This window comes from Triticum aestivum, chromosome 1B (assembly GCF_018294505.1).
Source record: "Triticum aestivum cultivar Chinese Spring chromosome 1B, IWGSC CS RefSeq v2.1, whole genome shotgun sequence".
Classification (NCBI taxonomy): domain Eukaryota; kingdom Viridiplantae; phylum Streptophyta; class Magnoliopsida; order Poales; family Poaceae; genus Triticum; species Triticum aestivum.
The window spans coordinates 183,264,356-183,275,587 of record NC_057795.1 but is presented as its reverse complement, the minus strand read 5'-3'; the positions used below and the strand labels follow the sequence as shown (position 1 = coordinate 183,275,587).

Sequence of the window (11,232 nt, the reverse complement as noted above, 5' to 3'; positions counted from 1 at the left end):
AATGCATTTAACAGTGTTCAATAAATTCAGTACATAGTTAACAGTTTATTGAAAATTCCGTTAACAGCTAACACTAACCCTAATGCTAGAACCCTAACACTACAACCTTAACCGTACTACAACTACCCAAGAACACCAACCATAGAACCCTAACACTACAACCCTAACCCTAGAATACAAATCGCGGAAATGACAAGGGAGGAGGAGGATGACTTACTCCACTCAGCCGAAGGAGGAGGCAAAATGGTGGCTGCCCGTCGGATTGGCCTTCACTGCCTGGGCGAACGCAGTAGCCGCCGCGTATTCCAACGACTTTGGCGGCGACGGCGGTTGGGGAAGAGGCAGCGCGCTTGAGGGATTGGAGCTCCCGCAGAACTCCGGTGCATCTCCAGCACCGCCGCCCGGAGCATCCCCACCGGCAGCAACTCCCCCGCCGCCGTCCACGCCGCCAGGTTTCGTCGTCGCCATGGATTGGAGCTGGAGGGAGAGGACGGAGCAGATCTGGTTTGGTCGGGCGCCGTCGGTCGGTCGGTCCGGCTCGACCAGATGTACGCGCAAACGGCGCCGTCACCGCGTCTGTTACGCCACGTCACGCATATTGGGCCCCACCTGTCGGAAACGCCTTCAACCGCGCGAAATCACTTGTTTAGTGCAATCTGCAACACTGTTACTGAATCCGCGGTGGATTTTGCACATGATTAGCAACCAAGTTGTTTTCTGCAAGATAAGCCCCAAATGTGGGTTTTCTTGCAATTCACTCCACTGAACTGATATAACATGCAATAGAGAAGAAAAAACTGGAAAGAAAATTTTACACGGATCTCAATGCAAGATCCCACAGATAACGAGACTTAGCAAGACTGTTATAACGACCCCTCTGAAGGAAAGCGCAGCGTTAGTTTCACAGCAAGGATCGAGCTGTTTCTAAAAAGAAAAAAAACTAAGATCGAGCTAAAACGACAAAAGTGTCGTTAAGATTCCAAACCAAACAAAACCAGTCCATACAAACATTTTCGCTTGACCAGATGGCCGGCACGGGCACGTAGCTTTTCTGCTGGTACCAGTCGCATTCACGAGTGTGACCTGCGCCACCTCGCCACCGTGGGCGTGCCCGTCGCGGGCGTCAACGCGGCGGCTGCGGCAGCGCGGGCCTTCTTGGACCCGCTGAGCGGCGTCCTTTCCATGCCGCTGTCGGAGTCGTCCACCCTCGTCGCGTCCGCGCCGCCGCCGCCACCGAACAGGAACGCCCCCCACTTGAACAGCCCCCGCCGCCGCCTGTCGGAGGTCAGCCGCTCCACCTGCGCCTGCAGCGCGTGGCATTGCACCTGCACGCACGCATCAAGACGTGAGCAACCAACGTCGACCCGAAAGATTGACGAAGCATGCGGATGCACACAGAATGTACAGACCTGGAGCCGAGAGACGTCCTCGCGGAGGCGACGGAGCTCGTGGTGCTGCGAGACGACCTCGCGCTTGGACGGGCACCGGGCGGCGGCGGAGGAGGAGGAGGAGGTGAGATCAAGGGCGCCGGGGCTCCTGTTCTGCAGGGAGCGGAAGGAGCCGCTCCAGTCGGCGAGGCGGCTGAGCTTGCTGCCGTGCTCGGAGAAGAGCACCTGGACCACGCAGCGCACCGGAAGGCGGTCGTTCTGCACGGCGTGCGCCGCCGCCTCCGTCGACAGCTTGCGCGCGTCGATCAGCCGGCACAGCGACCGGCGCTCCTCCTTGCTGGAGTGCGGGTGCGCCTGCACGTCACACGTCTCAGAGCCATCAGAATCAACGGCACGGACAGGACCCCGAGCGCAACTCGTGTAGTCGTGTATCACCAACATACTCAGGTCTCTTCATCCATGTGCAAGGGCAGATAATAAAAATCATTGTGAAACCCAGCTCTCGCCAAGTACCTACGAAGTACCACTGCGAGTCCAAAAACCAAGATATTTCTTTACTTTCTTTCTGGTGTGACTAGACTGTGCATTGTTGGAGATGGTACAAACGGGTAGGTGTAGATCTGAGCGGATGGGCCCTAATCTCATCTTGCCAAGGACAAACGAAGAGAAGGATCCCACAGGAACGGGTGGCCGTGTGGGGAACTAGGGTGTTGGTACACTATTCAGAAATGAAACATATAACCCACCTTTTTATAAAAAGCTAAAGGATTTTGGTGCAAAACATAATGGTTTTCTTTGTTTGATCAAAGAGTAAAAAAATGTATTAAAATATTATTTTTAATGAAAATTTTTGGATCTAAATATGCTAGTGGCATGACTAGAACAAAATTCTAGTACTAGTGAGGAACTCGTGCATGCTTTGTCGCTCTGAGCGCAAAGCCAAAATGTTCATGCATGTCACAAAAAATATATTTTTGAAAACCACGTTCAAATACTAATTTAACAATATAATTATTGTTGACATGTATTAATATTTTGTTAGTTAAAATTTAATCAAAATTTGATGTAAATTACAAAGGAACTAATAAACCATCACGGAGGTAATACTACTGTATCATGTGCGTATGATACGGTCCAACCTGAATTACTATGGTCAAACGCACAGAAACATGGGTGTACTTCCAGCCTTGCATTTTTCCTTTACCTCGAGCATAGCATGCATGCGTCCAACACAGTCACATCGGCCAACGTATACAGCTCCCATGCATGGAACCACGTGCACGCCCTGTGAGAGACTGTCCTATTGGAGTTGCCTTTTCGGCATATCACATCGACAAAGCCAACGGCTGGCTGGTGGAAAAGGGAACCACAGAACTTGCATACATATGCATGCCATGCCATGCCATCCTCGAATGATTTGCCTCACCATCAGCATCAGGCATCAGCTACACTGACTACAGTGCAATGCTCCAGTTTTGACCTCGCGCCTTGGAGCAACAAATTGACTAGCAATTGGAATATTGGATGGATACCAAATGGCCGTATCAACCTCTAAAAAAGTTGTCAACTACTTACTATTAGCAATTTCTGGTATTACTACCCCGCAAAAAAAAAATCTGGTATTACTACCAATTATTGGCATGTCAAAACATTAGAGCCAATTTTTGATAGTAGCGACTGTTAGTAGATCCCAAGTGGGGAAGAGATACTACTACGTACCGTACTACTACTAGTTTAATTGAGATTGTCAGATACTACTAGTTTAATTGAGATTGTCAGATAATATAGTACTCCATTTCTGTGCGTTATATATTCTCTTTGGAGTACGTATTACCTTGTTTATTGAGATAGTTCATGTACTATCTCAACTTTGAGCAAATATACTGTGAAAAAATCGAGGGAGTGCGGTACTACTATTAAACTGGCAGCAACGTTGTAGTGCTGCTTACTTTTTTTATCAACACGTCAATGATTCCATTTCTGCTGAAAGTTCTAAAGATCAATGGCACGCGTGCAGACTGAAGAGCATGGCGCGAGACCGTTTATTCTAACAGGACGTAGGAGTATGATGGAATCACTGCCATGACGATGTACGGTTGAGATTAACTAACAAGACACGGCAGAAACATGTTTAACCAAGCAGAGACGCCGCATTTACCTTAAGGTAGGTGTCCACGGCGCGGTACAGTCCGTCGTCGGCGGCGCGGGCGTACGCTGGCACGGCGCGCGCGAGCTCCTCGAACTCCGCCGGCCGCAACCCGGCCTCTAGCGCCGCCTCGGAGAGGTACGCGTCTACCAGCTTCGCCACCCTGGCGGCCGCCGCGCCGCCGCCGCCCGCCTTGGCGCCCTCCCGCAGGAACCCGCGCACCAGACGAAGCACAAGGGGCACGTCCAGCAGCGTCGCGCACGGCGGGCGCGTCGTCGTCGTCGTCGTCGTATGGTGGTGGCGATCGCGGGCAACCCCCTGCAGGCCGAACGCCGGGATCATGACGGCGCCGAGCGACGCCTGGTCGAGACGCCGCGCCGCGCGGGCCTCGAGGTCTCCCAGCAGCGCCGCGTCGGCGCCCACCATGCTCCCGGCGCGGAGCAGGCGGAGGAGGAAGTCGCACGCAATGCCGTCGTCCCTGTCTTCGCCGGCGGCGTCGTCGGGCGGGAGCGCGGCGACGAGGGACTCGAGCAGGAGCCGCTTCTTGAGCCACGTGGCGGTGGGGCTCTCCGGGGGCAGCTGGAAGCGCCCCGAGGGGGACGAGGCGGCAACATCCGGGAGCCACCTGGCCGCGTAGTGGGACAGCACGGAGGCGAGGTGGTCGGAGGAGGGCGAGGCTGCCGCCGCCGCCGCCGCCGCCTGGGGCTTGGACCGGATGGCGGCGATGGTGCGCGCGAAGGCGTCGACGTCACTGATGGCGACGCACGCGTCGTCGCTGGCACCACGCGGGGGCGTGCCCTCGGCGGTTAAGGAGCGCCTTGGGTCCGGCGAGGAATAATGGGCGCCGGTAGGCTCGACGGTGGCGTGCGGGGACGGAGAGCTGGAGCATTGGGTTGGCGATGGAGGATTCATCGTTTTGCGCGGGTGTGCAAAACTGAGGCTGAGCCCAAGCTCTTTTGTTGGAACTCGGAACAAGCGGTCTGCGGGGCGGTGAGATGTGTGTGCCATAAAACTTGTTGTAGTAGCCACGCGGTGGTGTTGTACTACATGGAGCTAGTTCTTTTTTTTGTGTGTGTGGGCTGAGTCTTAATTCTTCTTAATGAACAGCCAATTTTTTTTCATTGATAGTATAATAGAGTGAAAGTAAAAGAGACACATGAAAAGTTTAAATGATCCACTAGTTCCACTGCAATGTGGGAGACCCACTTATATACATGGTGAAGGGGTGTGTTGGGGAGACACCTCTTCCCCAACAGACACCTCCTGGGAGGCATCCCTCCCATACAATTGATCACATGTTTTTATTTCTCAACACTCTCCTTTGATCAATTTGTCATATGTATATTGCAAACTGAAAACTCCTTCAAAAACCCTGTGGGAAAAATTGAGGAGAAACCTTATAATAATATGCCATCGAAAACTCCTTTAAAACCCAGTGGGAAAAATATAAGGAGAAACCAATATGGCATATATCCGCACTTGTATTTATATTGTCTCGTTAAAAACCTTATATGAGAAACCATCCTGGAAAACTCATAAAGGGAAAAAGAGTACAATATGAGTGATTTGAGGATCACCAATGGGTTATAACTTGGGATTTCACTCCCCCTGAACTTTGCAAACCTCAAGAATATCTCATACCAATTCCATGAACCTAGTTCTGGAATGTAAACATTGATAGAGATATTGTGAATATCACAATAATCTGTTTGCATATTATCCTCTTACATTTCTGTAATTCACAAGAATAAATATAACCCATAAGCAATACAAGTGACATTATCTTGGTAGATAATGATAATCTCCACATGATTTCACATGTGGCCAATCATTCTATGAAGCCATCCACATTTTCTGATGCTTCAAATGAAATAGAGTGATAACTGGAAGGACTCGTTTATAGTCTATTCTGAATACTTCCTTCAAAGTACTCTTTCAGCAAACCCAGTCTTTGATATGGCATTGTGGGATCAGATAATTAGCCACTATCAATATATCAAACCATGGTCCCATCTTGATTTTCCGAATGAAATTGATCAAGACCCTTCGTGCCCTAGATATATCCCAGTATATTCCTTACACAAACCTTATACCTTTCAGGGAATTGCACTCTCAATAAATTGCCAAAACTATAGTGTCAGGCCTGACATATTTTGCAAGATATATGAGTGCTCCAATGGTGTTTAGATATGGCAATTCATGCTCCTCTATCACTTCACCATCTCCCCTATGTCTTAAGGATCTATATCCCATATTAGGTATAACATGACCATATGTGTCTTTGATATAATATATCCATATTGGACTTCTCCAATACATTCGGATATATGAAGACTGATATCTTAGGGGAATATGCTCAAGTCATAAGCTTATCATAATTTGGTTTAACCCAAATATCCGTCTTAACATGATTGTGTGTATTTCATGTCTTATATAGACTTTGATGATAAGATCATCGACACCACAAATTAAGGTGGTGTAAAATCCAACCCAGGATTTCTTCATGAATACACATCAACAATCATTAGTATGAGAGTAAATCCTTGTCAAGGAATAACTCACTTAGTCGGTTGCACCACACAATTCTTCGACTACTTCAAGTCATAGAATGACTTCAGAAGTTCCACACATGCATGTTGCGATTTACCTTTGGATTCAGAATATTAAGTCATTCAATGACTTCAGTATATACATCCAAACTAATTGACCCATGGGAGTATGTAGACATTACATACATCAACCATATGGATCTATACTGCCATTAACATTTAGTATCAAAACATAATTCTACTCATACCAAGAAGGTATGCTACATCGTAACCGATGCCGGGTCTCTGCGAAAAACCCTTGTGCTACAAGCCTCGCTTTCTCACCACCTCATTTATTTTTGTTTCCAAACAAAAATTCACTGTTCTTCCCTCTGGAAGATACTTATGAGGAGCAGGTTTTACAATGGTAAATACCTCTCTTTGATGAGCGAGTGCCACTCTTCCTTAATTGCTTCCTTTCATTTGAACCAATATAAGTGCAACAACACTCTCCATGGATTTGGTTCAGGGCCCAAAAGGATCCTAGCAATTCTCGAGAAGAATTTTATGTCGACATATGTAGACTTTCTTACAACGATTCTCATGAATTAATATCATCGTGGAATTCTTATTATGCCTCTTGACTCCTTGTAATTTCCCACAACAACGGAGTCAAGGTGTTTCAATGTCCCAACACCTAAAATCTGTGCACATATGTGTTGGACTTTGGATGTCGCGCATCCCTCAGGTGTCATTCAACCCGAGGTTGAATCATATTTACTGATCGAGGAGTCAATCTGCCATGTGTCCGCTGAAACATATGAGAACTTAATCTCATGCGACCAGAATTCTCCCCCTCTTGCTCTCATCTAGGGAGAAGAGTGGTTTATTAGGTACCTCCACTCGTTCTGGTACTTGACCATAGTGACACCTTTGTCATCAGTAAATATACTTGGCAGATTATTTGCAATATGTTGCAAATTTCTCATAACCTGAACATGCAGTTCAGATTCTGAAGTACATGGACAAAATGGCTATGACATTTCTTATCCATTTCCTGGCATTCTTTGTGGTATACATCTCCCCCTAATGCCAGAAAATGTTCTTATTGCAAAAGCAATCAGCGTATGGGCTGCAAATAACTCCCTTGCTAGGGTTAAGGTATTCGACGGATTAATGAACATACCACAATTATTCCTCACATAGATCCCAACCATATGTGAAGGCCCATGATGTACGCTGGGGTGGTGATATCGATATGCAACCGAATTACCGCAGATGGGAAATACTTCACTTATTTCCACGTACAAACTGCAAGGGGGTGCAGTATCATTTGATCTCATTTAGACCAAATATGCGGAGTGTGAGACCGCATGTTACCATCAACAAAATGTTGGTAAATCACAATTCTGCAACATTGGCTATGCAATATTGAATCTCTTTCATAAGAGATCCAGCCAAACCATTCTGGTTATGTACCATATACTGAATATAACCATTGAATGTCTGTGAATCAACTTCAACGACATTTCCATTCCAATGGAATTATCCCACGTTAGGATAATTTGCTCTAAATTCATCAATTTGAGCACTTAATTCAGTAAATGCATGATTATGTGTGGATATACACACCTAAGACCATCTTCTAGATGCGTCTATGATCACCATGAAGTACCAAGATAACCCAGATAATGGTTGAATAATCCAAACATATTCTTGCATTCAATCAAGAATATTGGCTGGCTCATTTCAAATTTTAAGGTGAGAGTGCCTTAAAATTAATTCCCCAATGTCACATGTAGTGCATGAAACAATCTGATGGTTGTTGGGAATATTGCAACTTGTCAAGTTGTGGCCAACAGAATTGTCAATAATTTCTCTAATCGTCCAATACCATGATGTTAAAGGAGGAAAAATTATTATGTATGCAACAAGATTGAGTATGAACTGACTCATACACTCAATTATCTCAACTATCATGTCTGAGGGACAAAATGTTGCAATTTATACTATATGTAGTAATACAATCATAGGCTAATGTTGTTTCGGGATAATGAGGAGACTACACAGGATCTCCAAAATATCTTGGGAACATCATTCCTCAAGCATATCATCAATGTAGAGGATTTCTTTCACCTTCCACCGTGCGAGAATATTTTCTAGTTGTCCATTTGAAGTATAACTTCAAACTTATCCCGTTCAACTCATTCGCCTTCTCCAATGAGTTGGTGGTTTGATTCAACACAATACTTGAAAGTTTGGTAATCGTTCGTACGATATTTCACACAAACACCCATTTGACAAACTTGATAGTGTTGGGGAACGTTGCAGAAAATTAAAATTTTTCCTACGGTTTCACCAAGATCCATCTATGAGTTCATCTAAGCAACGAGTCAAGGGAGTGAGTTTGCATCTACATACCACTTGTAGATCGAGTGCGGAAGCGTTCAAGGGGATGGTGATGATGGAGTCGTACTCGTCGTGATTCGGATCACCGATGACCAAGTGCTGAACGGACAGCACCTCCGCGTTCAACACACATACGGGAAGGACGACGTCTCCTCCGTCTTGATCCAGCAAGGAGGAAGGAGAGGTTGAGGAAGGCAGCTCCAACGGCAGCACGATGGCGTGGTGTAGTTGGTGCAGAAGTGCTCCGACAGGGCTTCGCCAAGCACGTACGGAGGAGGAGAGGTGTTGGGGAGGGGAGGGGCTGCGCCTTGGCTTGTGTTCAGCAGCCCTCCCCTCACCCCTCTATATATAGGAGGAGAAGGGCAAGGGGGCCGGCCCTCTAGGGGAAACCCTGGGGGGGGCGGCGGCCAAAGGGAGAGGGAAAGGGGTGGCTTGCCCCCCAAGCTAGGGGGCGCCCCCTTTAGGGTTTCCCCTCCCCTTGCCCTAGCCGCATGGGCCTAGGTGGGGAGGCGCGCCCAGCCCACTAAGGGCTGGCTCCCTCTTCCACACAGCCCATGTGCCCCCCCGGGAGGGGTGGCCCCACCCGGTGGACCCCCGGAACCCTTCCGGTGGCCCCGGTACAATACCGGTATGCCACCGAAACTTTCCGGTGTCCGTTTAACCACTTTCCTTACATAAATCTTTACCTCCGGACCATTCCGGAACTCCTCGTGACGTCCGGGATCTCATCCGGGACTCCGAACAACATTCGGTAATCACATACTTGTCTTCCTGATAACCCTAGCGTCACCGAACCTTAAGTGTGTAGACCCTACGGGTTCGGGAGACATGCAGACATGACCGAGACGACCTCAGGTCAATAACCAACAGCGGGATCTGGATACCCATGTTGGCTCTCACATGCTCCTCGATGTTGTCATCGGATGAACCACGATGTCGAGGATTCGATCAAACCCCGTATGCAATTCCCTTTGTCAATCGGTACGTTACATGCCCGAGACTCGATCGTCGGTATCCCAATACCTCGTTCAGTCTCGTTACCGGCAAGTCACTTTACTCGTACCGCAATGAATGATCCCGTGATCAAACACTTGGTCACTTTGAGCTCATTGTGATGATGCATTACCGAGTGGGCCCAGAGATACCTCTCCGTCATACGGAGTGACAAATCCCAGTCTCGATCCGTGTCAACCCAACAGACACTTTCGGAGATACCTGCAATGCACCTTTATAGTCACCCAGTTACGTTGTGACGTTTGGTACACCCAAAGCACTCCTACGGTATCCGGGAGTTACACGATCTCATGGTCTAAGGAAGAGATACTTGACATTGGAAAAGCTCTAGCAAACGAACTAACCGACCTTTGTGCTATGCTTAGGATTGGGTCTTGTCCATCACATCATTCTCCTAATGATGTGATCCCGTTATCAACGACATCCAATGTCCATAGCCAGGAAACCATGACTATCTGTTGATCACAACGAGCTAGTCAACTAGAGGCTCACTAGGGACATATTGTGGTCTATGTATTCACACGTGTATTACGATTTTCGGATAATACAGTTATAGCATGAATAAAAGACTATTATCATGAACAAAGAAATATAATAATAACACTTTTATTATTGCCTCTAGGGCATATTTCCAACAGTCTCCCACTTGCACTAGAGTCAATAATCTAGTTACATTGTGATGAATTGAACACCCATAGAGTTCTGGTGTTGATCATGTTTCGCTCGCGAGAGAGGTTTAGTCAACGGATCTGCGACATTCAGATCCGTATGTACTTTGCAAATTTCTATGTCTCCATCTTGAACATTCTCACGGATGGAGTTGAAACGACGCTTGATGTGCCTGGTCTTCTTGTGAAATCTGGGCTCCTTCGCAAGGGCAATAGCTCCAGTATTGTCACAGAAAAGTTTGATCGGCCCCGACGCATTGGGTATGACTCCTAGGTCGGTGATGAACTCCTTCACCCAAATAGCTTCATGCGCTGCCTTCGAGGCTGCCATGTACTCCGCTTCACATGTAGATCCCGCCACGACGCTCTGCTTGCAGCTGCACCAGCTTACTGCTCCACCATTCAACATATACACGTATCCGGTTTGTGACTTAGAGTCATCCAGATCTGTGTCAAAGCTAGCGTCGACGTAACCCTTTACGACGAGCTCTTCGTCACCTCCATAAACGAGAAACATGTCCTTTGTCCTTTTCAGGTACTTCAGGATATTCTTGACCGCTGTCCAGTGTTCCTTGCCGGGATTACTTTGGTACCTTCCTACCAAACTTACGGCAAGGTTTGAAGGAAATATGCCCTAGAGGCAATAATAAAGTTATTATTTATTTCCTTATAATCATGATAAATGTTTATTATTCATGCTAGAATTGTATTAACCGGAAACATAATACATGTGTGAATACATAGACAAACAAAGTGTCACTAGTATGCCTCTACTTGACTAGCTCGTTAATCAAAGATGGTTATGTTTCCTGACCATGAACAATGAGTTGTTATTTGATTAACGAGGTCACATCATTAGTTGAATGATCTGATTGACATGACCCATTCCATTAGCTTAGCACCCGATCGTTTAGTATGTTGCTATTGCTTCCTTCATGACTTATACATGTTCCTATGACTATGAGATTATGCAACTCCCGTTTGCCGGAGGAACACTTTGGGTGCTACCAAACGTCACAACGTAACTGGGTGATTATAAAGGAGCATTACAGGTGTCTCCAAAGGTAGATGTTGGGTTG

The 11,232-nt window shown here is 47.1% G+C and overlaps 1 protein-coding gene across 1 annotated transcript; it reads right to left on the bottom strand.

Annotated features, from left to right (window-relative positions):
* Window positions 1-798: 798 nt before the first annotated feature.
* On the bottom strand, window positions 799-4,570 carry LOC123114817 (coleoptile phototropism protein 1). The gene is made up of 3 exons (XM_044536222.1): window positions 3,547-4,570; window positions 1,410-1,742; window positions 799-1,325 (listed from the first exon to the last, which is right to left on the bottom strand). The coding sequence occupies exons 1-3, from the start codon at window positions 4,540-4,542 to the stop codon at window positions 1,071-1,073; spliced, it is 1,584 nt and encodes a 527-aa protein (XP_044392157.1). The 5' UTR covers window positions 4,543-4,570; the 3' UTR covers window positions 799-1,070.
* Between the last annotated feature and the right edge of the window lie 6,662 nt (window positions 4,571-11,232).

What these genes read in the sequence shown, in the direction of transcription:
- LOC123114817 (XM_044536222.1), bottom strand. Translation starts at nt 4,542, where the DNA reads ATGGCACACACATCTCACCGCCCCGCAGACCGCTTGTTCCGAGTTCCA. An exon ending in CCGTGGACACCTACCTTAAG is followed by an intron (nt 1,743 to 3,546) that starts GTAAATGCGGCG and finishes TGTGACGTGCAG; the next exon opens with GCGCACCCGCACTCCAGCAA. An exon ending in AGGACGTCTCTCGGCTCCAG is followed by an intron (nt 1,326 to 1,409) that starts GTCTGTACATTC and finishes GCGTGCGTGCAG; the next exon opens with GTGCAATGCCACGCGCTGCA.